Genomic DNA, 27,373 nt, shown 5'->3' with positions numbered 1-27,373 from the left:
CCGTCAGATTTCCGTTTGCGAGTAGGTCCTGGGCCTCTAGGGCCTTCACCAAGTGGTTGCAATAGTAAACTGCAATTTGACGCCTAAATTCTAGTTGTGGTATACTTGGATGGGCTACTCTATGCACCTGCCACGCGTTATGCACACATACGTCGCTCAACCAAGTGAAAATACTACTCCACCACTTCTTGCCTCGGTTTCCAATGCGATACAGAGACACATTCTGGTCCATGCGATCAGCACCACCCATGTGCTTATTATATTTGCCAATTACATTTGGCCTGTTAACACCTATTTTCTTTCTTTATTCACTGGAATAGCGTTGCACTCTCAAAGTGGGATTCATTCCGAATGTGGTAGATGCAGCACTCACAACTGAATTATCGACCCATTTAGTCACAAGTATGTCGGTTACTTCCATTTTCACTGAAGTGCAGTATCCTCGAGGCTTCTTCTTTAGGGTCTGTTGGTTCTCAAGTGGACAGTTTTTTGGGAATTCTGCTCTCGCGAATAGCACCTGTGCCCGAATAACCTCGAGATTTCAAATAGGCTAGCAACGGATGGGCGGTAAATAAATTGTCAAAATAAAATGAGAATGGTAGCTGCTGTACATCAAAGTGAACATCATCAATCATATTCAACAGTGGAGCTGTAGACTTCCCAAATCTCTCCTCATAAACTTGATTTGCTCTGGGATTTCTACCTTGATAAATTTCAAAATTTATCAGATAACCTGCTGGAGTACATAACGACCAAACTTTGTACCCGAAGCTTAATGGTTTACCTTTTATAAATTGTTTGCAACCGTGACGACAGAAGTATGCTATCATGCTCTCATCGTAGGAAAGGTGCTGTTCAGGGTGAAAATATTTGAGCATATTGGACTTCAAATGGTCTGTGATGGGTCAAAGTTTCCACATTTTGTAATTGTCATTTCCTGATTTACGGCTGTCTTCAAAATGAAGAAACTGTAGTATCTGTTGAAAGCGATTTCTGCGCATTGATTTTGAAACAATTTCATTCTTTAGCCTTACATCTGATCATCTTCACCACTCAAAGCACCACTTTCAACGTCAGGAAGTTCGATAAACAACTCTTGAGGTTCTTCATCATTGGACAGTATTCCATCCAAGTAGTCAATAGCTTCTTTTAGATTTATCGGGCTGAAAATATAGAAAACAACTTTAAAGTGCTATACATTACAAGCAGTCAGGTATTGTGCGCAAATAGTAGTATACAGACTGCTATGGCAATGCTAGGAGCGGATAAAAAATTGAAATACCCATTATGGCCCAGCGTTGCCATATGGCAACAGCATCATAAATCCTTATATATCTTCACTTTATAGGAGCCAGCATATTTTTCTTTTATACTAACGTAATGCTACAACTTTCTTCAGAAAATAGCAATAACCAGAAAGGAAGAATTCCTTGCAGGAATGTAAATATACCTGTTCATGAAATTGTAGTCCCCTTGATTTGACATTTCTTTTCCTCACTCTCACTTTGCGATGTTACTGCACACAAACAACTTGAGTAACTGACAAAAAACCATTCAGAATTAACAACACAGGTCCCTATTATGTACAATTCTGGCAATGGTTTTATGAAAAGTGAATAGTTGAATAGCCAACAAATAAAACAGACACATGTAACACAGCGTTGCCATATGGCAACGGTGATGGCAACGCTGGGACATATCGGGTTAATACCAAGTCTTTGACATATGTCAAAATGCTTACTACATTGTCACCCAACTCAATCTGCCATTTTATACCTTTTAATAGATGATCCACTTGAGCTATGAACAACAAAGTTGAAAGCTTACAGCCTAAGCTAACCCCTGTAGTACCTCGAACCAAGAACTCATTCTACCATCAATTCTCAATGCAACCCAATTGTCAACATAAATGCCTTTTATTTCTTTGAATAATCTACCTTTAATCTCATAATCCCTCAGTAAGGCTCACATCGTTTCAAATTTTTATACGCCTTCTGTAGATCTACGAAACATAAAATTACTGTCTATTATTCTCGTAATATTTTTCACTTACCTGGTGCATACCGAAAACCTGATTTTGACATCATCTCTGTGGTGTGTAACTGCACTGTTTTCCATCCAACTTCGTTTCAACCATTGATCACACCTTCCCTTTCAAAATGCCTTTGGATACCTTTCATGGTATGCTGATCAACGAAATACTTCGATAGTTATTGCAATTCTTCCTATCCCCTCGATTATAGAGAGGTGGAATTATTGCTTTCGACCAATCAAAATGTACCTTACTAACATTCCATGCCAATGGTATTTCTCTGCGTTCCCACTATATTTCGCCATTGCGGGTTTAATTACATCTATTCCTGATGCTTTATGACAATGGAGTTTATTGCCTATCGTCTCCACATCCTTAAGCATAATTTCACTAGCATCATTGTCCTCCACCCCATGAACTCGGTTGTTCGCGACGTCCACAAAAACATTTACTTTTACGTTAAGAAGATTTTCTAAATATTCCTTACACCTGTCCAGTGGTTCCATGGGGTCTACTATGTGCTCACCTGATTTACCCGAAACACTATTCATTTTCTTTTCTCCTCCCTTTCTAAGATACCTTATTGTTGTCCTGAAAGATTTCCCTGCCGCTTGACCAAGACTTTACACGTTATTCCCGAAATCTTCCCAACACTACTTCTTGGATTCAATAATTGTTTGATTCACTCCGTTATTTTCGACTTCGTTTCCCTGTCTGCATCGGTCCTTGTTTGGAGCTATTTCTAATGTGCCTTCCTTTTACGTTATAAGCTTCCCTCACTTCAACATTCCGCCAAAATATTCGCCTTTCCCCATCCTTACACACAATTGTTTCCAGTCATTCCTTTGCTGTTTCTGCTACAACATTCCTGTATCCACCCATTTCCTTTCTATATCCTGAAGCTGATTACTGTCTATTGTTTGGAATTTTTCACTAATATGCATGTACTTCTGTCTACTTTCGTTTTCTTGGAGGTTACCTATCCTTATTCGTCTTGCAGACAGATATCACTTTCTCCAACAATGATGACTATTCCATATATAGGTTATGAGCATCATCCTACACTCCACAGGTTGTCTGTACAAACTGTTATCAACATTCATTGCCGTAACTGAAAACTAAATCACAAATCACAATTAATAACGTTATTGAAAGGCTTAATGAAAAAGAGATTTATTTTGAGCAGATTGGTATTTGGCGTGCGGACCTCTTCGCTTCATCTTATACTCTAACTGGGTCCACATGGCTGTATGTGACGTCAGAGTAGCGGGAGGGAGGTGGGCTTTCGAGAGAAACTGTGCTCAAGACATCGGGTAGTGAGAACGAGGTCTTTCGTACGACACCAGTTTTTCTAGATCCAAAGCGCGTGCTGAATCAGTGCGTCGTAAAATGTCTTGTAATGCGAGTACATCTAAATGTGAAAATACAGAAAGTGAACCTTGTGATTGCGTAATCAACGAATATATCGTTCAGTTCTTTAAACATTCAAGGAAGAAAGGAACTAATTTGTAAAGGGCGGCCTACAACATCATTACCCAACTCAGTTTCGTAAAATAGGCGGCAAAAAGTGTATGTTTCTAAGTGCACAGAAATACCGTGGTTAAGTGGGTGTAGACAATCAAATAATCTGTTCTGTTGGCCATGTTAATTGTTCTGCAACCATAGAAGTACTCAGAACAATGAATTTGTGACTGAATTAAATAATGTAGGAATTATTCTCCGTAAACATCACCACCAAAAAGGAACAGGTAATTATTGTTTACCCTACCAATTTCATTTTATTGTAGGTCTAACTGCTAATGCTTTATCCTACACATCTAAAACACCAGGAGTCGTTACTGTTCTCTAACCTACGCCCAGAGATATTTTGTTTACTCCAGAACAGCTTACATAACAACCCGATATTTACCCACCATTTTGCCATGTTCTTCAGTTCTATTTCCAACCCTCGCATTGAAATCGCTCGTAAGCACTGAAAAATGAAATGGCGTATGGCTTTAAGTGCCGAGAGTGTCCGAGGAAAAGTTCGGCTCGCCAGATGCAGGTCTTTTGATTTATTTCCCGTACGCGACCTGCGCATCGCGATGAGGATGAAATGATGATAAAGACGACACAAACACACAGTCCCCGTGCCAGTGAAATTAACCAACGATGGTTAAAATTCACGACCCTGTAGGAAATCGAGCCCGGGACCCCTGTGACCAAAGGCCAGCACGCTAACCATTTAGCCACGGAGCCGGACGCTCAAGAGTACTATCGTATCCTTACTGTTCACTGTGAAGACGATGTCACTCAGTCTGTATCATAGAAGAATCCCCGAAATTACCGCACACTCCTAACAGATTTCGTGAATTCAAAGTCGGTTATGATACAGTATATTATGGTTCTGGTGCCCCGCCCCCCACCCTCTACGCCTCCCTTTTTTTGCGATGAATAGCCTTATGGTTGAAGAATATATTCGTAACTCCTAATACCATCCTAGCACAGATTAGTAAAAGCTTCCCATTCCTATTAGTTTCCATATTTTCACCAAATTTACCAATCAGCTTCTCATATTATTCGGTTCTATTTACAACTCTCGGATTTAAATCGCCCAATACCAATGTACAATCCTTGCTGTTGACACTGACTGCGATGTCACACAGTGCGTCATACAGCTGTCAACTTTATCATCTGCACCCTCATATGCTACAAGTTACTGAAATAATTCTCGTCCTAGTTTCTCCAGCTGTTAAATCTACCCACATCATTCGCCGATTTATGTTCCTAACAGAAAGTAACTTATGTTGTGTGCAGTAATATTACTGATGATCAGCCCTTCAGTTTTTAACACCTGTTTAGAACACCTAATAATTTCCTATATATCCCTGTACGGGTTAATAAAATAGATTTTTAGAGCGAGAAATTCTGATCGTATTGTTAAAATCTCATTTTCGGTGCCAAGTGATTTATTTGACTTTAAAATATAACTATCGGTACATTTCTACAGCACATTTGCGAGGTCATTCAACGTCAAATGAGCTAATTGCTCTGATCCGCCCGGTTGTTTCTTAGCAAATTAATTAATACTTTACCATTGGCTTTACAGTAAAACGAGTGTTTCCATAACATGAACGTTATTTTATAGTCCTAGTAAGTTTCACAGGAATCTGTCTGATTCAACCCCAAACAATTCTCCTGTTATACCCATAATGAAAAATCCGTTAAATATGCTTTATTTATTCTTTTCCGATGCGTTAATATGTCCGTATGCAAAAGGTGTGCCTGATTTCTTCCACATTAAGAATAGTGAGTAATTGAGAATAAAAAATCGCTCCCAAATTACCATAATTGAAGTTATATTTTTATTTTTCTAAACGAAAGAATTTTTTTTTTTTTTTTGCTAGGGGCTTTACGTCGCACCGACACAGATAGGTCTTATGGCGACGATGGGACAGGAAAGGCCTAGGAGTTGGAAGGAAGCGGCCGTGGCCTTAATTAAGGTACAGCCCCAGCATTTGCCTGGTGTGAAAATGGGAAACCACGGAAAACCATTTTCAGGGCTGCCGATAGTGGGATTCGAACCTACTATCTCCCGGATGCAAGCTCACAGCCGCGCGCCTAAACGAAAGAATAAAGCCAATGCTGTTCATGGTCACACACCAGGGAAGAGGTCACTAAAGGGCTAATCAGATAAATTAAATCATCTCATGTCGAGATTTGAATGTAATTGCACTCCTAGCTGGATCACTCAATCCACAGGCAGAATAAACCAGTTGGAATCATTGGTATATCATCGGTTTTTCTAATATAATAACGTAATCTTTCCATAGCGTAATTAATTATTATACAGCTTATTATTCATCTTTAGTTATGTTATTCGACCAGTCTGGCTTCTTGGCTCAATTGTTAGTGTACTGGCTTTAGGTTCAAAGGGCGTAGGGTTCAATTCCTGGCTGGGTCACGGATTTTAACTGCGTATAGTTAATTTTTTGGTACTGGGCCTAGATGTTGGTGTTTGTATCAATTTGTATCTTCATTTGCGCACAACCCATCACACCACACACCTTCATAAAAAGAAGCAATAATGAATCTATATAGGGTTAGCGTCAAGAAAGACATTCGGTCGTAAAACTGGGCTGAACCCCATTCAAATTGCTTATCCAAGATAAATGGGATAAGGCCAGGAAGAGTAAGAAGGGGTTTTGCAACCTGTCATTGAAATTAAATACATCTCTTCAAAAGGATGCTTAGGGGACATGTCAGTACTCGGTCAATATCACATTATCTAATGAGGAAACTTATATATATAACCGGGATTGACCGTACATCAAGTATTTCTTGAATAAAATACGTCATGAATAATGTATAAAGTATTAGCGAGTGTACATTCAGCGCTAATAATATCGAAGTCTCGCAGGAGCTACAAGTAGACAACCCACCACAAAGCTTCCTTCACCGCACAGCCAGCACGGGGTCAAGGACAGATTATGTCATATGATCTGGAAACGTCCATGCAGAAATTTGCTATCGTCTAAACCAATTGGGGTATCGATTCGAGAACAACGGATCTCTTATAGAACACATTTTAAACGTCTCCTCATGTTGATTTCTCCAAAATCGATCCAGGGATTACGGATATTTTCGAGATTTATGAAACATTACGCCAGAGATAGATTTGTATAAAATGCTATTGTCTCTTGTGCCTGTTACTTCAGTTCACACCAGCAACACGACGATGTTGGTTCGCCGCATGGTACGGAGTCGGCCTGCAGGGCAAGATTATGACTAAGTGACGTACGAGTTGCGGAACATAGAATAATTCCGGCGTAACGGTACTTAAAAACTTTCAGTAAGTACAACCTCGCTGAGGAACTTATAAATTGAAGAAGGTGATTCTAAGACTTGTATAACTAATATTTACGCGTATGATAGAAGCCAGAATACTGATTTTCCCAAGTGAACTCTACTTTAACATTACGATGTAAATAACAGAATATTTGGAGATTTTTCCTTTCGTACAAGAAGTATTTAATAATTCACTTAGACATTATGTCTTCACTTAGACATTATATCAAACGCGGTAGTGAAAGTGATGGTTTATTTTGCGAACAGACTTTACACAATAATAATAATAATAATAATAATAATAATAATAATAATAATAATAATAATAATAATAATAATATGTAATAATAATAATAATAATAATAATAATAATACTTCGTGGTGTGGGTTACTGTAGCCACGTTCTAGTTTGTGAACCATGGGCAACGGCTGAGTGGCCTAGTAAGTGGTCCTGAGAGTCGGGATACCAGTTGCTATGGTATGGGAGTGGGCATCTTGGACATATTCTGAGTCATGGCCCTCCTTGTGCTCAGGCGGCTAGGACTATACAATCCACTGGTGGTCCATAACCCGTTAGAGGAGAGATCCCCACTTGGACTATGTGTAAGTAGGGTAGCATCCTGCTTCACGAATTTACCGGGCTTAGAAAATTTTAAGCAAGGCTCGGAGCTATAGGAGTAACGGAGTACCACTCCCATTTGACAGGCGAGGGACTCCTTTGAAACAACTTGGCGAACGAAATGGAATTCGGTGGGAAGCTATCCATATTAATGGGGCTTATGGAAGAAAGAAAGTAGAACTGGCTGAGTCATCAAAGAGGATGCATCTGGATGTGCTAAGAGTGATACTATGGTAAGGGAAGATAACGAGGAAGAGATAGGAAATTATAAAGTGTACTTGACGGGTGTTAGAAAGGGAAGGGCAGAGTATGGAGTAGGGCTGTTTAACGCGAATACCATTAAACGTAACACAGTTTCTGTTAGGCACGTAAATAAGCGAATGATGTGGGTAGATTTGTCAGTTGGAGGAATTAGGACGAGAATTGTCTGAGTGTATTCACCATGTGAGGGTGCAGATGAGGATTAAGTTGACAAGTTTTGTGAAGCATTGAGTGACATCGTAGTCAGGGTCAACAACAAGGATAGAATAGTGCAAATGGGCGATTTCAATGCGAGAGCTGGAAATAGAACTGAAGGATACGAAAGGGTGATTGGTAACTGTGGGGAAGATATGGAAGCTAATGGGAATGGGAATGGGAAGTGTTTGCTGGACTTCTGTGCTAGTATGAGTTTAGCAGTTACGAATACATTCCTCAAGCATAAGGTTATTCGCCGCTACGCATGGGAGGCTAGGGGTACCAGATCCATAATAGACTATATCTTAACCGACTTTCGGATTCAGGAAATCTGTTAGGAATGTACGAGTTTTCCGGGGATTTTTCGATGATACAGACCACTACCTCATCTGTAGTGAACTAAGTATCTCCAGGCCTAGGGTAGAGAAAGTGAAATCTGTGTGCACACGAATAAGGGTAGAAAATCTCCAGGACGAGGAAATTAGACAGAAGTTCATGGATATGATTAGTGAGAAGTTTCGAACAGTAGACAGTAATCAGGTTCAGGATATAGAAAGATAATGGGTGGTATACGGGAATGCTGTATTAGAAGCAGCAAAGGAATGCCTACGAACAATTGTGTTTAAAGATGGGGAATGGCGAACATCTTTGTGTAATGATGAAGTGAAAGCAGCTTGTAAACTTAAAAAGAAGGCTTATCAGAAATGGCTCCAAACAAGGGCCGAGGCTGACAAGGAATTGTACGTAGATGAAAGAAACAGTACGAAACAAATAGTTATTGAATCCAAAAAGAAGTCGTGGGAAGATTTTGGTAATAATCGGGAAGGGCTAGGACAAGCAGCCGAGAAACCTTTCTGGTCGGTAATAAAGAATCTTAGGAACGGAGGGAAAAAGGAAATGAACAGTTCTTGAGTCATTCAGGTGAACTCAAAATAAATCCCAGGAAATCACTGGAGAGGTGGAGGGAATATTTTGAACATCTTCTCAACGTAAAAGGAAATCTTCCTGGTGTGTTGCGAACAGCCAAGCTCATGGGGAGGAGGAAAATGATGCTGATGAAATTACGCTTGAGGAAGTCGAAAGGATGGTAAATAAACTCCATTTTCATAAATCAGCAGGAATAGATGAAATTAGACCTGAAATGGTGAAGTATAGTGGGAAGGCAGGGATGAAATGGCTTCATAGAGTAGTAAGATTAGCATGGAGTGTTGGTACGGTACCTCCAGATTGGACAAAAGCAGTAATTTCACCTATCTATAAGCAAGGGAACAGGAAGGATTGAGTTGTTGAGAGGAAGTTGGATGAAAAATAGTGTAGTTACAGACCACAGAGAGGCTGTCAGGATCAGGTTTTCAGTATGCGCCAGGTAATTGAAAAATGCTACGAGAGAATAGGCAGTTGTGTTTATGTTTCGTAGACCTAGAGAAAGCATATGATAGGGTATCGAGGGAAAAGATGTTCGCCATACTGGGGGACTATGGAATTAAAGGCAGATTATTAAAATCAATGAATGGCATTTATGTTGACCATTGGGCTTCGGTGAGAATTGATGGTAGAATGAATGATTTCTTGGTTCAGTGTACTTACAGGGGTTAGACAAGCTGTAGTATTTCCCCTTTGCTATTCGTAATTTACATGGATCATCTGCTGAAAGGTATAAAATGGTAAGGAGAGATTCAGTTAGGTGAAATTTAGTAAGCAGTCTGGTCAATGCTGACGACTTGGTCTTAATGGCAGATGGTGCCGAAACTGACATTTACGTGTATGATAAAAGCCAGAATACTGATTTTGGGAACTTGAAAATGGGTGCAATGAGTATGGTATGAAAATTAGCCTTTCGAAGACTAAATTGATGTCAGTAGGTGAGAAATTAAACCGAACTGAATGTCAGATTGGCGATACAAAGCTAGAACAGGTCGATAATTTCAAGTATTTATGTTGTGTGTTCTCCCAGGATGGTAATATAGTAAGTGAGATTGAATCAAGGTGTAGTAAAGCTAATGCAGTGAGCTCGCAATTGCGATCACAGAATTCTATAAGAAGGAAGTCAGCTCCCAAACGAAACTATCTTTACATCGGACTGTTTTCGGACCGACTTTGCTTTACGGGAGCGAAAGCTGGATGGACTCAGGATATCTTATTAATAAGTTAGAAGTAACGGACAGGAAAGTAGCGAGAATGATTGCTGGCACAATCAAGTGGGAACAATGGCAGGAGGGTACTCGGAATGAGGAGGTAAAAGCTAATTTAGGAATGAACTCGATGGATGAAGCTGTCCGCATAAACCAGCTTTGGTGGTGGGATCATGTGAGGCGAATGGTGGAGGATAGGTTACCTAGGAGAATAATGGACTCTGTTATGTTGGGTAAGAGAAGTAGGGGTAGACCAAGACGACGATGGGTAGACTCAGTTTCTAACGATTTAAAGATAAGATGTATAGATCTAAATGAGGCCAGAGCACTAGTTGCAAATGTAGTATTGTCGCTACGTTTACTAAATTCACATAGGCTTGCAGACTGAACGCTGAAAGGCATAGAAGTCTATAATGATTATGGATGGAATGGATGTATTATAATGATGATGATAATAATAATAATAATAATAATAATAATAATAATAATAATAATAATAATAATAAATGCTTCGCACAGAATGCAGTAGTTAGGTATGCTAGTGATTTTTCCAAGTGATTTACACTGCATAATCAGACACAAGTGCACTCATAGTGTAACTGTATCGGTGGAATGGTTGCATTAGATATTCATGTAAAATGCAAATGAAATTTCCATGTGAACTGTGCTATTAATAGGTCGCTACAAACAATCAGTTTCTTTAGAATTATAAATAATTCTAAGGGTGCAGTTATTCGAACAGACGTCGACGTGAATAGGAATAAACTGCATTGTGATGAAAATTAGCCTTTCGAAGACTAAATTGATGTCAGCAGGTGAGAAATTCAACAGAATTGAATGTCAGATTGGTGATACAAACCTATTCTGCAAGCATATGCGAATTTACTAAACGTCGCCACAATCCTCTATTTGCAACTAGTGCTGTGTAGAATCACTGTACGCAAGTGACAGAAGTCCATTTTTTTCTTCCTGTGGAAAGCCACTGCAAGTTTCCCAAGTCCAATTTGTTTTTAAAATGTTACATTTCGTGTTCTAAGTCAGAACCGAGGCAAATATTACAATTCACAGAGTGCTGTAGTTTATGTGAATCATTCCGGTATTCGGGGGACAGTTAAATATGGACACTCACGTGACATAATCAGTGAGTGGTTACCCCGCACCGGAACCTTCAAGATTCAACGGAGACACATGGCTGACTACAAGGGATCGTGGTTCCATGGTTTAGTTGCTGCACACAAGGCATCGTGTTTCCATGGTTGTGTCGCTGTTCATCAAGGAGGATCTATGGGGAAAAACTTCACTGTAACCAATAAATTCAGTTTAAATAATTTGGAACTCATTGCTGTCAGGGCCTCTCTCTGTACCCAGCTCCAGGTCTTCACCCAGTGTGTCCTGCGATAATGTATCATTACTCTCCGAAATATTTGGTCGTACCTTATTATCAAATGATTTCCTGGTACAATATATATTATATATGTGTGTGTGTTTTAGGTTTCTTAGTCTGTTAATGAATAAATAAAATAAAATTTTCGAGAAACAAAATATTAATCTTTATCAGGTATAATTATGTTATTATATGTTTCTTTTCGGCTAGTTTCTAAATTATATTTCTTCATAAATTAGTTTCTGCAGACTGATGAATCTGTCAATTATAAATTAACTGAGTCGAAACTTGAAACAAATTATGAGGGAACAGTATTGATTCTACACTTCTCTTCTGTAATAGGGTGGTTACTTCCTTGTTTTCCAGGACTACACCAGATTGCTGAAACGAGTCATCAGAATGTGAACCGTGTGTTACGACGCACTCGGTTAGCCAGTGGTCTGGAGCTGACACAGATCACCGTTCCTATTGGCGTATTGCTCGTGATATTTGAGTCTCGACCCGACTGCTTACCTCAGGTGAGATTTGACTGTCTGAACTTAGGCTACCTGACTTACAGGGAGTTAGTACTTAGAAACTTCACGTTCCTAATATGACGTTAAGTGCGCGTGTGTTATGTTCAGTGTGAACGTGTTTTGTATGTTTTCGAACTTGTCTGAAGTGGTGTAAGCTACTGAAACTCGTATGTGCCTTCTTCTCTACCGAGAAAATAGGTTTCGTTTCTTTTTCTCTCAAGGGATATTGTGGAGATATGACTAGAGGATTTCTTTTCAACAACAACTCTTAAGAGAAGTCTCAAAGCACAGAAGCGAGCTGAGCTATATACTGGATGAAATAAAAAACTGATAGCAAGAAAAAAAAAAGTATCCGAGGATAACATTGCAAAGGTGTAGTTTATCGTTACCAATGTTGGAAATGATCAGTGTAGTGTGAAATCTCTAGAGTAAGATTAAATCATGATTGTTAAACGAAATTCTTTACTTGAAAAGCAATGCATGGTTAATTCAATTGCATTTATTTCTCGAAGTATCTGTACAGGGTAACAACAAATAAACGGAACTTTAAACTTCTTGCTTGAAAATTTCAAGATTTGGTATTAACGATAATATTGTTAAGAATGGATATTCATTTACATACAACACAGCACAATACCAACCACTGCTGAAACACGCAACACCGAGCTCGATAGCTGCAGTCGCTTAAGTGCGGCCAGTATCTAGTATTCGGGAGATAGTGGGTTCGCACACCACTGTCGGCAGCCCTGGAGATTGTTTTCCGTGGTTTCCCGTTTTCACACCAGGCAAATGCTGGGGTTGTACTTTAATTAAAGCCACGGCCGCTTCCTTCCCAGTCCTAACCCTTTCTTGTCCCATCGTCGCCATAAGACCTATCTGTGTCGGTGCGACGTAAATCCAATAGCAAAAAAAAAAGAAAAAGAAACACGCAACAGTGAATGCATCATTCAACATAGGGGTTGGCAATAGAAAATACATTTGGCAGTCGAATGATGCCGACCCCAAGAAATCAGAAGGCCAGGAAATATTATTATTATTATTATTATTATTATTATTATTATTATTATTATTATTATTATTATGAACGAATAACCAAATTTAACAATACCTGACATTTTCAAAAACAAATAAAAAGATAAAACCCTTTAAGAACATTCATTGGCGAAGCCAGAATACCTAAACAGGTTCAAGTGCCATATGTCACTATCAGTCACTTCTGAGCTGCATTTATGGCATTCGCCCAGGTGGCAGATTACCTATCTGCTGTTTTCCTAGCTTTTTTCTTAAGAAATGAGAAATTTATTGAACATCTCCCTTGGTAACTTATTCCAATCCTTAACTCCCCTTCCTAAAAACGAATATTTGCGCAGTTTGTCCACTTGAATACCAACTATATATTCAAATTGCGATATTTCCTGCTTTTAAAGACACCACTGAAACTCAATCGTCTGCTAATACCATTCCACGCCATCTCTCCACTGACGCCTCGGAACATACCGCTTAGGCGAGCAGCTCGTCTCCTTTCACCCAAGCCTTCACAGCCCAAACAATGCAAATTTTCGTAACACTACGGAAATCACTCAGAACAAATCGAGCTGCTTTTCTTGGGATTTTTTCAAGTTGTTGAATCAAGAAATCCTGGTAGAGTCCCATACAATGAAACCTTACTCTAGGTGGGGTCATCCGAGAAACTTACATTCCCTCTAATTTACATCCTTACTAAAACCCCTAAATACCCTCACAACCATGTGCAGAGATCTGTACCCTTTATTTAGAATCCCATTTTATGTGATTACCCCAATGAAGATATTTCCTTATATTAACACCTAGGTACTTACAATGATTCCCACAAGGAATATTCATCCCATCAACGCAGTAATTAAAAGTGAGACGACTTTTCCTATTTGTGAAACTCACGACCTGACTTTTCACCCCGTTTATCATCATACCATTGCCTATTGTCCATCCCACAACATTATCGACGTCATTTTGCAGTTTGAGAATAACATCATCCGCAAAACGCGTTATATCTGATTCCTCTTTTTTACTGATATCTTTTCTATATATACTCGCAAGATAACTGTGCTTCGCTACGTCTTTAAACTGAATGTTATTATTCAAAGTTTTATATTTTGGAGAGTCCACCTACATCTGAGCCCTCAGTTCGTACGTCAAACGGTTTTGGGGGAATGATTATTTACTTTCTGATCTAGCACTCATTTGAACCCCATACGGAGCAGTGTAAATGTTTTAAAACCTATCTTATTTAACATCTACGATGTAAAAGCGACCAACGTGTGCAATTTTGTTTTACGTCGAACAGTAATGGAGGAATGAATAATTTTTAAGGAGTGAATGTTGTTAAATATTTATTAACTTCTAGGATATAGAAGACTACCCTTCTTTAAAAGAAATTAAGTTCGTGCCAGAAACGATTTCGGAAGAACAGATAACATGCTTTTGAGAGTCAACCACCATCTGAACCACTTAGGGGAGAATTAGTTTGAAATAAACGATATTTTACTTCCAGGACATAAGTGAATACCCTTATCGTAAAATTACAACTTTGTACGTCAAGCAGTTTCGGAGAGATGAATAATTTCGCTTACGGAGGTAACGTCATTTAACACTTTATGGATGGAACGTTTAAAAATATTTCCTGTTTCAAAACTAGAATTTAAAATACACTGACTGACAGAGCAAATGCAACACCAAGAAAGAGTGGTTCGAAAGGGATGAAAGTTGGTGAAAAAACAGAGACGGCACGGACGAATAATTGATGTTTATTTCAAACCGATATGCAGGTTACACAATGCGCACGGCATCGACTCAGTAGGATGTAGGACCACCGCGATCGGCGATGCACGCAGAAACACGTCGAGGTACAGAGTCAATAAGAGTGCGGATGGTGTCCTGAGGGATGGTTCTCCATTCTCTGTCAACCATTTGCCACAGTTGGTCGTCCGTACGAGGCTGGAGCAGAGTTTGCAAACGGCGTCCAATGAGATCCCACACGTGTTCGATTGGTGAGAGATCCGGAGAGTACGCTGGCCACGGAAGCATCTGTACACCTCGTAGAGCCTGTTGGGAGATGCGAGCAGTGTGTGGGAGGGCATTATCCTGCTGAAACAGAACATTGGGCAGCCCCTGAAGGTACGGGAGTGCCACCGGCCGCAGCACATGCTGCACGTAGCGGTGGGCATTTAACGTGCCTTGAATACGCTCTAGAGGTGACGTGGAATCATACGCAATAGCGCCCCAAACCATGATGCCGCGTTGTCTAGCGGTAGGGCGCTCCACAGTTACTGCCGGATTTGACCTTTCTCCACGCCGACGCCACACTCGTCTGCGGTGACTATCACTGACAGAACAGAAGCGTGACTCATCGGAGAACACGACGTTCCGCTATTCCCTCACCCAAGTCGCTCTAGCCCGGCACCATGCCAGGCGTGCACGTCTATGCTGTGGAGTCAATGGTAGTCTTCTGAGCGGACGCCGGGAGTGCAGGCCTCCTTCAACCAATCGACGGGAAATTGTTCTGGTCGATATTGGAACAGCCAGGGTGTCTTGCACATGCTGAAGAATGGCGGTTGACGTGGCGTGCGGGGCTGCCACCGCTTGGCGGCGGATGCGCCGATCCTCGCGTGCTGACGTCACTCGGGCTGCGCCTGGACCCCTCGCACGTGCCACATGTCCCTGCGCCAACCATCTTCGCCACAGGCGCTGCACCGTGGATACATCCCTATGGGTATCGGCTGCGATTTGACGAAGCGACCAACCTGCCCTTCTCAGCCCGATCACCATACCCCTCGTAAAGTCGTCTGTCTGCTGGAAATGCCTCCGTTGACGGCGGCCTGGCATTCTTAGCTATACACGTGTCCTGTGGCACACGACAACACGTTCTACAATGACTGTCGGCTGAGAAATCACGGTACGAAGTGGGCCATTCGCCAACGCCGTGTCCCATTTATCGTTCGCTACGTGCGCAGCACAGCGGCGCATTTCACATCATGAGCATACCTCAGTGACGTCAGTCTACCCTGCAATTGGCATAAAGTTCTGACCACTCCTTCTTGGTGTTGCATTTGCTATGTCAGTCAGTGTATATACCGCTATTTGGAATTTTGTCTTCATACGTTAATCCCTTTCGGAGGAAGGAATTTATACATATATTTTCGGATCTTAACCCCCATTAAACTCTCTAAGCGGTTAAATTTGTTTCAAACCTTCAGCTATTTAACACCTAGGATATCATTTGAAATTTTAACTTCATAATTTAAACGGTTTCATATAAATCAATATTTTTGTCATCATTACTCACCCCCTCAGTCAAAACACCTTTAAGGGTGTATTGTTTTAAGTCCAATTCTTATTTGTACCCTCGTAAAAAGAATACAGCACCCCTTACACCCCCATTAAGTTGATTCCACCACCCAGCAATGAAATACGTGTCTCTCTGTTTTTAAAGGGGATTCCAAATACCAATATTATTGTCCGTATCACCCTTCGTTTTCGAGATATAAATATCCTCAAACAAAGAATTCAACTCATTTTCAAATTCATTTATCCCCCCTTAATTGGATTTTCCGAAAACAAAGAATACGTGTCCTTATTTTTAAAAGATGTTCTAAATACCAGTTTTCACGTCTTCGAACTGTGAAATTTCTGATATACTGATACACTCATTTTAAACATTCACCCTCGCACGTTTCATCCCTTTAGCTACGGAATATCCAAAAATCCTCCCTTAATGATCACCTACATTTAATATAAATGTATCCCCAAAATTGCATCCTCATGTCCAGTAGTTTTGGCTCGGCGATGATGAATATGTCAGTCAGAACATGTTATTTGATATATATCGATATGTAAGAAAATATATAAACGACCAATAATACTGCCATGATGAATTCCTTTCTTAATTATTAAAGTGTGAGATAAAACTTAGGCTACTCAAATTTTCTGAGTTCTGGAAATACATCTACCCATTATGTTACTATTTTATCTAGTCCAACTGCACTCATTTTTTCCAGTAACCTTTCATGATCCAACCTATCAAATGCCTTAGACACGTCAATCGCGATACAGATCATTTGCCCTCCTGAATCTAATATATCTGCTATGACTTGCTGAAATCCTACAAGCTGAGCTTCAGTGGAATAACCTTTTCTAAACCTTAACTGCCTTCTATCGAACCAGTTATTAATTTCGCAAATATTTATAATATAATCAGAAAGAATGCTATTCAAAACATAACATGCAATGCATGCCATCTGACATGCCTGTAATTTTCAGCTTTATATCTACCACCCTTTCCTTTATACACAGGGGCTACTATAGAAACTCTCCATTCATTTGGTGTAGCTCCTGCATGCGAATAATAATCAAGTAAGTACAACAGACATGGTAGTATATCCCAACCCATTCTCTTTAGTATAATCCCGAAATCTTATCAATTCCAGCTGCGTTTCTAGTTTTAAAATTTTGTATGTTCTTTTAAATGCCGTCGTTGTCATAGGTAATTTTAATACATATTCAGTATTAGTCACCTCCTCTATCTAGACATTATCCTTGTAACCAACAATCTTCATATATCGCTGACTGAATACTTCTCCCATTTGAGGATCCTCGCAAACACACTCCCCTTGTTCATTAACGATTCCTGGAATGACCTTCTTGGAAATTATTTCTGTCTTAAAGTGGCTATACTTACAATTCCATTTCTCACCAAAATTTGTATGACTGCCAGTTATGCTTGCGATCATGTTATCCTTAGCTGACAGCTAGATTAAATTTGACAGTAAGTTCCTTAAATTTCTCCTTACTTCCACAGTTATTTCTATCTCAATTTCTTTCCAGCCTGCCCCTCCTTCTTAGTCTCTTTATTCTCTGTTATAATATGTTGGGTTTTTACCATTCTTTACCACCTTTCAACGTACAAATCTGTTTTCACATTCCTCAACAATTGCTCTAAAACCATGCCAGAATATGTTTACATCCCTATTCACCGTTTTCTACCGATCTTAGTTACTTTTTAAAAACTCCCTGACGTCTGTTTTATCAGTCATATGGTACTGTCCAATAGTCCGACTTTTAAGACCTTCCTTTCTATCACATTTATCTTTAACTACGAAAAAATCAGATTCGTGATCACTAATCTCTAGAGAGCTCGTCGGGTTTTACCACCATCACGTCCAGAATATTCTGCTCTCTAGTTGGTTCCATCACTTTCTGAATCAGCTGTATTTCCCATAATAACTTATTTCCCATTTGTTGGTCATGCTTCCTGTCATTCGATTACCTTCCCAATTTACATTTGGTAATTGAGATCACCAGCTACAATCACATTCCTTTCCATATCGTTTCCCACATACCTGATTATCATAGCATCAGCGTCAGCGCTACCCTTTCCTGGTCTGTACACTCCAAAGACATTAGGTTGCCTATTACTGTATCTTTAGAGATGAGCCTTACACCTAGAATATCATGTTTGTAATCTTTATCCTTTTCGTAACTTACAAATTCGTCTTTCAGCAGAATTAATACTCCCCCTCATACCATTCCCATCCTATCTCTACGATACACACTTCAGTTCGGTGAGAAAATTTCTGCATCGATTATACCATTTCTCAGCCATAATTCAACTTCTATTGCAATATCTTGTAAATATATATCCATTAAATTACTTAATTCTAGTCCTTTCTTTACAATACTTCTACAGTTCAACACTAACATTTTTATGTCATCCCCTACTTGACTTTCAGATCCTCTGAACCCTTAACACCGCTCCCTAGACCACCCAATTTCCCTGAATGTATCTCACTATAACCCTTCTAAACAAATTCCCTAACTAATACGTACCACTGCGGTTTAAGTGAAGACCTTCTGAGCGCAGATCCCTATGTCCTACCCCCCCCCCCATTAGGATCTAGGAATCTCACTCCCAGTTTCCCACAAACCCACTCCATAGTCTCATTTAAATCCTCAATCACTCTCCAGTCAGCATCCCTCCTACATTGTATTCCACTGATAACAATCTCCGCTTCCTTAAACATCACCCGTGCTGCGTTTACCAGATCCCACACATCTCCAACTATGTTGGTACTTATACCTCGTTGCCTTACGTTGATTGTACCAACGTGAAACACTACCTCCTTCTACTTTCCCACCTCCTTCTCTCTACTTTCCTCAACATCTGCCTTAACCTAACACCTGGATAACACTTTACCCTGGTTCCCTTTCCTCCACACATTTTCCCTATATGTCTAACAATGGAGTCCCCCATGACCAGAGCCTTAACCCTACCCACCTCATTTGATCCCCTCCCCTCCCCATCGGCCTTATCTTCCCTGACGGTTACAGAAGCTATTTCCTCCTCCCCTTTCTCCTCCCCAGACCATGTTACACCTGCCTTTTCCTCTTCTCTACTCTACATTTCCCTTTCCTACCTTTCCTTTCCACCTACTTCCACACTTCTCAGCAAAAGTTCCCTGTTCCTCAACTTCCCTCTGTTGTTCTACTTGCAGTAACTCGCACCAGTTTCTCACAGACACCTGCCCTGAATTCTGATCCTAAATACACACATTAGCCGGCAATCTTCTTCCCCTTAAAACACTAGACCACCTGTCTTTTACAATTCCTCACTTTCCTTTCCATCCCTCCGTTACACCTACTGTATCCTGTACATTGTTTAAGGGAGAACTACCTCCATTCCTGTCTTCTGAGAGAATCTTCATTATCTCGCTCAAACTCTGCAACTCCTCCCTCATACTGTTTAACGCCTGGCCACACTCAGAGTTCCTACACATGCACTCCTTATCCATTCTTTACGGAATAATGAAAAGGAAAGGAAGAAGAAAATAACTTATTCTGTGCAAATAAATGAAAGGAAAGAAATATTGTCTATAATAATACCCAATGATAACACGACTATAAGTTAATTAATATACTAATACACCACGATACTATTTAATCTTAATACAGTTTTATCCTACAACACCCTAGCAGAATATAGACCGCGTACCGGAAACCTCAGTCGTATCAGGTAGCTTTCTTGACCGGATTCACCGCCCCTCAAATCATACAGCTCTTCAGTTTCTCTTGAAGCTGAGTGAACCCTGTTCCAACCCTCAGTTCAGGATTAAAATAATTGGAAGAGACAAGAACTGATCCCAGGATATCTAGGTAAGTGTCAGACATGCTAACCTTGTGCAGTGAGTCTCGCACAACTCACTAACTTTAGAGAACATATTTCCTCGAAACATTTTACTTCATAATGATGTAGACTGATGAAGACTGAGAAAAGTTATGAAAGATACAATTATTGTCCTGGAGTGAAACGTTTACAAATTTGAACGTAAAATGTGGGATCTGAATAGATAAATTTTAAAACCTTCCTGGGGTGAAGACAGAATTAAAGTTCCATTTCTCTAGCAGTGAAACAAACTAACCACTATTTGCTTACTGCCCTATCCACCTGGTATCATCACTGATTTTAATTTGTAGATTCACGACAACAAGGACAGTTCAGTAAATTTCAAGGTCTAAATTGAACAATGTGACGTTCACCCATCAATTTAGAAAACATACACCTTTGTTTATATCACTTTTCATTACAATTCTGAGCATAGTCCGAGACAATGCTGTAGGTATCTGACCCTTCCATTACAGGACTAGCATATTTTACGACTATTCGCATCAGATCAATTGTTCTTGAAAAACAAAATAATAGATGCATTTCTCACATGAAAAATACAGATAAGTCGTGATCACGACCCCATAATCTCACAAATGAAACTTCCACCTTTAATTAAAAGATTTACTATATGAACATGTCCATATTGGAGGTAACGAAAAGAGAATATAAATTCTTCCCTGTATATGATCAAGGAAAATCTCCTTGTTTTATCATCGTTGATTTTACGACTGTTTCCTGTTATTGTCTTAATTATAGGCTTTTCATAAAGTATTTTAGTAGAGGTAATAAGCGTTTGTCCCCCATATGCTAATGCTAAGTTTAATTTCTTTGGAACCGTTTTTTCATGTCTCCAAAATATTACATTGCAGATTATAATACCTTTAGCAACGGAATTGACTACTTTTTCATATCAGGATATATTTTCCTTTATTTATACTCTGTAAAGGTTTTTCATTTGAAACATACACTGGTGTCAAGAAACTTGCATTATTATGTACTGCACAGTATACACTATATCAAAACGTGAGCATACCGATGATAGATTGACAGACTCTACAGATTATCACTCCCACGGTTCAGGCACATGTAACAAGGTTGAACACATTTTTCTATACCCTCCATAATGAAGGACGCGGCAGAATGTTATGAAAATTTCTTTCGGACAATTTTCAGACCTTTTCTATAGTCATCATACACTTCGAAATGGGTATCATCCGATCCGCTCAGAGGGATTTTCCACCTATATGCTGTCTCCACCCGAAACAAAGTGACTGGAGAACAATGTGGAAATTGGGGCTTCTTACGATGATGAAAATAATAATAATAATAATAGCGTAGAACATTTATTATGAGAGCTATTGAGGCTTGCATACATCCCCGTAAATTAAATCAGAAAGATCTTGCGACGTCTGAAACAAAAACTTCCACAGGAAAATGGAACATTCCGAACAATATATTGGAAAAATCATATTTGATTGCTTCGTAGAGGACGTCGGTCTGCTACTCTGGTACGATTTCAATTTGCTAAAATAATAATACGGGGAGTGTGGTGCAATCGATTTCAGAATATAGTACAAAGAAACTCCCCAACTTATATAAGTTAATAAAGTGGCTTCAAAAAGAATAATCTGATACTAAAATTGTGTGCCAGGAGTTACATGACGGTCGTATTCTTAAGGAAAAAACAAAAAGACAAAAGCATAACACGCTTAACTCGAGACTATGATGATTGATGTCTCGGTATGAAGAGTACAACTAAGAACGAAGAAAAATGTAATATTTGCGTGCTAGCGCTTATAACATGGATGTCTAATACAATAAATTAGCAAAATAAATATGTAGGGGCGAAAATTCTCTGGTTCGAGATTCCTTAAATTGAATTTCTGTGGGAATATTCTCCGTTTTACTGTTGGCTGAAAAATCACATTCCATGGTTAAAATTGCATTGAACCGTTCAAGATATGCCGTATAATGGGAAAACTCATCTCCTCATTCCCATGTCTCCCCATGCCAAGGTTTCTCAACATTTTCGTAACATTATTCTTTTGTTGGAAATCTTCCAGAAAAATACTGATTATTTCCTTTCGAATTTTTCCCAAGTCTTACATCAGGTAACCCTGGTGAGAGTCCCATATACTTGAACTCTAGTTACGGTCTTATCAATGACTTATACGCCCTCTCCTTCACATCCTTACTAAAATCCATACATAACCTCATAAGCACATGAAGATATCCGTAACTTTTATTTACAGTCCGGACAATGTGATTATCCCAATGAAGACCTTTCCTTATGTTAACACCTAGGTACTTACAGTAATCCCTTTGAGGTACTCCATCAACACTAATTAAAAGTAAGAGGAAATTTCCTTTTGGTGAAACTAATAACCCGACTTTGCACCCCGTTTACTATCATACCATTGTCTGCTCTCCCTATCGAAATATTGTCGAGATCATTTTGTAGCTCCGAGTCATGTAACTTATTTGTCACACTATAGAGTAGGGCCTCACAAACGTCCAAAATCTCACGTGTGCAAAACGAGGTGCAGAAGTTTTGTGCACCGTACAATGGTCCTGCTCGTCTAGGTTCGGACCAGCGTTCTCTCTCGGGGTGATTCGGCTAAGCTCGGCTCGGATACCGAGTCCTACGAATCGAGTGAGGAAGGGGAAAACCGACTGATTGAGCAAGACTGGCGTAGGGAAAGAGGGAGATAGCGCTATTACTCAAACACGACGAGTGGGGGTTCTGCACTTTGGTGAACCTAGCGAAGTCGTCTTAGTCACTTTGAACCGCGCAATGCACCGGCGCATGCATTCTGAGAGGCTCTGCTATATAGTATAACGTCATCCGCGAAAAGCCTTACCTTTGATTCCGAATCTTTACTCATAAATACTGAGTGTTAGGGGCATGAGTGCAGATATTTCTTGTAGCAATGGAGAACGATGTGACGAACTATTGTATATATGAAACTTTTAGTATCCCCGGAAGTTACTTTCATCAGTAAAGGGACGCGATGTTTCTAGAATAGGTAATGTGCCTTGTTCTTCTGAATGAATAGCTTACCTTCCATAACAGGCAAGTTACGCTCCATTCTTTCCAAACTGGTTTCTGTTTAAAAGCAACTGAACTACGATAACGGCTGAAGACAACTGCTACTAGGGCATGCCATGTTACGTAACATTCTCGCCACACTGGTTTTGTGGTTGTAAGTATTTTGTTTCTGTCTTAGGGGTTTCAGACACACATGGTCATCGGTTTCGGGACTGAAGATGGATCGAATGGTTGGTGTCCACGCAAAGCCTTTTTTCGTTACGTCCTTTAGGGGATTGGGACATCTGTAGTTATCAGCCCCACGCTGTAGTCAATGTGGAAATGACCTGAAAATCTGTGTCAGTGCGGGGTCTGTACGAACGTGTGATATTATGTTTATTCGAGCGTAAGATTGTATTGCGTAGAGTTAGAAGGAACAAGGCAAAATCGTGTTAAAGTGTCGTAAACGAAGTTCTTTACGTTGACGAAAGAATGTGTGGGATAGGATGTCCAAATGAGCAGTATCGGAATTGAATTATCGAAGGACATGGAACGTTTCGTTTCAAACGAATAATGAACATGTTATAAAACGAAATAAATTGAATTTATCTACATTTCGTGCTTGCTGCCGGGCTGAGTTTCTCGGACGATAGAACGCTGACCTTCTGATCCCAAATCGGCATTTTCGATCCTGGCTCGGCTCGATAGTATTTGAAACCCCTCAAGTACGTCAATCTCGTGTCGGTAGCTTTACTAGCATGTAAAAGAACTCCTTCGGGATACAATTCTGATACTTGGGCGTCTCCGAAAATCGTCAGGAAGTAGCTAGTGGGGCTGTAAAAATAGCATCATTATTATTCTATTACAAATAACCTGCGGCACTTTCAAGAATAATGTTATTTACCTTACGTCGTATTATCTACATTTACGGTTTTAGGATACACCGAGATGCCGGAATTTAGCCCCGTGGGAGTACTTTTACGTGCCAGTAAATTTACCAACACGAGGCTGACGTATTTGAGCACCTTCAAATACCACCGGTTTGAGCAAGGATCGAACCTGTCAAGTAGGATTCAGAAGGCCAATACCTCAAACATCTGAGCCGCTTAGCCCGACGCGACACATTTATAGCAGTTCTTTGTCCTTCTAGCAATTTTCAAAAGCATGGAAGCAACTACGGTCTTTGAAATTCTTGGCGTTAATAACCATTTCACTGAATCTACGGATAGCCTTTATTTTTCAGTGTCCACCGTACTTTCATTGACCTGAAAATATTATGAAAATAGCTTAGACAACTCGCATCTTCTGTTGTCAGAAATGCAATATAGACTGACACAATAACAGCACTGAAATGGTGCACCCACTGTTCATTAACTCGTTTACTATTTCCTTTCATTTTTCCAGCTTGGATCAGGGTAATTTCACAAACATCTTATAAATCACACACAACTGCATAATGCATGATTCGCATGTATGTGATGGTGCGGATATTCGACGTCCCATACTATACGTAAACGAGTACAAATAGCACTCGGCCGCAACATGAGAAGGTACAAGAGTGGATACCTCAGTAAGGATTACGTGTACTTCTCACAGAGCACTCTAGACCGGTTCTCGTGTACAACATATCTGGTATGTACTTCTACCTCCAGTACTTGGATAGAGGCTAGGGGAAGAGCACATCGACAATCAATCAATCAATCAATCAATCAATCAATCAATGATTTGCATTTAGGGCGGTCGCTCTATCCCTATTAATTGTTTACCTCACATTTACATTTATTTATAATTGTTTACCTGGCTTTTTCTTAAATGTTTTCAACGAACTTGGAAATTTATCGACCATTTCCCTTCATAATTTGTTCCGATCCCTTACTCCTTCTATAAATGAATATTTCCCCCAATCTGTACTCTTCAGTTCCAACTTTATCTTCATACTAGCAAGATACCCGTGCTTCGCTACGGTATTATACTGAAATTTATAATTGAATGTTGTTTTAGATATATAATCAGCCGAAATTCGCGATCTGAATCGTTTTCTGCGGGAATCCGCCAAAATTCGCGATCTGACTCGTTTTCTAATAGATTATGGCAAGTTTCCTCCCATTTTTCAATCTTTATTTCCAGCAATCGATTTCGTACTTCCCAGGCTAGGTCCAGGTATTCCACCCTGTCAGTTGGGTCCCTAAATCTTTGCCATCTTTCCTTATAAGCATTTTTAATATGGAAGAAATCCTTCAGGAGATCCGGCGTGGTGTCGTCTTGGGTGCCTTGGCGGTACTGAACCCGCGGCCCGACTGCATTCTTAGTCATTACCCGTCCAGGACCCGTTTCCACCGCGGTCCGCACATTTGACGACGGTCCAGAACATTATTATTATTATTATTATTATTATTATTATTATTATTATTATTATTATTATTATTATTATTATTATAGATGTTCTGGACCCCACAGCAAGATGCAAGACCGCTACTTGGCGGTAAATTACATCTGCTGCCATTGTTATTGTTGAGAATGTGACCAGCACCAATGTCGCGCGTAGGCAAGTGTGCGGGATTTCTGGCGATACGAATGACATACTTCCGTGCATTATTGACCTTATTATAGAGGTGAACAATTGGACGGTCAATCTCATTCCTATCGTTTATTTCAAATGTGTTTAAATTTTTATTCATATGCCAGGAGAATCTACTGTAATATAAGAACGTTCTCCGAAGGAAAAGTTGGCTGTTGAAAACGAACCCAGGAAAGATTAAAAAGATCGGTTTATGATCAGAATAAGTACATCGAAAATATACAGCCGGTTTCCAGTCATTCGACAGGGTCAGGAATGGAATGAATAAAGCCCCATCTAGCGGCGACAGTAGGAATTGTGCCGGCTGCCGAAGCACTCCTCTGGGGCAATGATCGATGAATGACAAATGAAATGAAATATTGGACAGTGTTGCTGGAATGAATGATGACAGGGAGAAGCGAAGTATCCCGAGAAAAACCTGTCCCGCCTCCGTTTTGTCCAGCACGAATGTCACATGGAGTGACCGGGATTTGAACCTCGGAACCCAGCTGTGAGAGGCCGGCGCGCTGCCGCCTGAGCAACGGAGGCTCCTTATAAGTACATTATGAACAGCAAAATCAATTGGTCTCACCTCCTTTTACACCCCACCGACGTTAAGTTTATTTACCCTCCCCCCCCAAAAAAAAATTAAAAGAAGGAGAGTTTCTTTATGTTTAAAGGAGATTCCAAACCCCAGTGTTCACGTCTATTACCTTGAGTTTTGAGATATAAGTATCCCCATAAAAATAATTCGCTTTTTTACTTCCTTTCACACTTCTCCCCCCCCCCCCCTTAAGTGAATTTTCCGGCAAAAAATACTTGTTTCTTTAATAGTAACGGATCTTCTAAATAGCAATTATCACGACTCTAACTTCTTCAGTTTTTTATTTATGTGTCCTCATGAAAGGAATCCAACTCCTTTCCACTCCCGCCCCACCAAGATGGTTTCCCACATAAAACGCGTATTTATTTGTTTTTAAAGGAGATCAAAATACCAATTTTCACGTCCGTAACAACTTTAGTTTTTATTAGATGTATGTATTAACATACAATTAATTCAATTAATTTTAGACGTCTTTCCCCACACCCCCTTTCATTGGATTTTCCGAGAATACGCGTTTCTTTATTTTTAAAGGAGATCCCATATACAAATTTTTACTTCTGTAATATATTCAGTTTCTGAGATATATGTATCCTCATTAAAGGCATTCAACCCACTATTCACCCTTTTACACCCCTCCTATTGGGATTTACAGAAAACGAAAAAATACTTATTCCTTTACTTTTAAAGGAGATTCTAAATACCAATTTTTACATCTGTAAACTTTTAAAGTTTTAAGATATAGACACATTCATTTTAAAAATTTACCCCCTTTTTCACCCCCCATTATCCGGATTTTTCAAAAACGAAAATATACGTGTTTCCTTATTTTTAAAGTGGATCCCCAATACCAATTTTCAGGTCTGTAAAATCTTCAGGTTCTGAAATATAAGTAGGCTCGTTAAAGGCATTCAACCACTTTTTCACCCTTTTCCACCCTTCCTATCGGGATTTTCCGAAAACAAAAAAACGTGTTTCTTTATTTTTAAAGGAGATTCTAAATACCATATTTTACATCTATAAAC

General features: G+C 39.7%; 1 protein-coding gene across 4 annotated transcripts in view; it reads left to right on the top strand.

Annotated features, from left to right (window-relative positions):
* The window catches only part of P5CS (Delta[1]-pyrroline-5-carboxylate synthase), a 313,009-nt gene that overhangs the window by 230,597 nt on the left and 55,039 nt on the right, over window positions 1-27,373 (top strand). For all 4 annotated transcript variants that reach the window (XM_067140984.2, XM_067140983.2, XM_067140986.2 and 1 more), the window contains one exon: window positions 11,817-11,968. In XM_067140984.2, coding sequence (XP_066997085.1) covers window positions 11,817-11,968 — 152 coding nt within the window. The remainder of the gene's footprint in view (window positions 1-11,816; window positions 11,969-27,373) is intronic.

Source organism: Anabrus simplex, chromosome 2 (genome assembly GCF_040414725.1).
Source record: "Anabrus simplex isolate iqAnaSimp1 chromosome 2, ASM4041472v1, whole genome shotgun sequence".
Lineage (NCBI taxonomy): Eukaryota > Metazoa > Arthropoda > Insecta > Orthoptera > Tettigoniidae > Anabrus > Anabrus simplex.
This window is presented reverse-complemented; position numbering and strand designations above follow the sequence as displayed.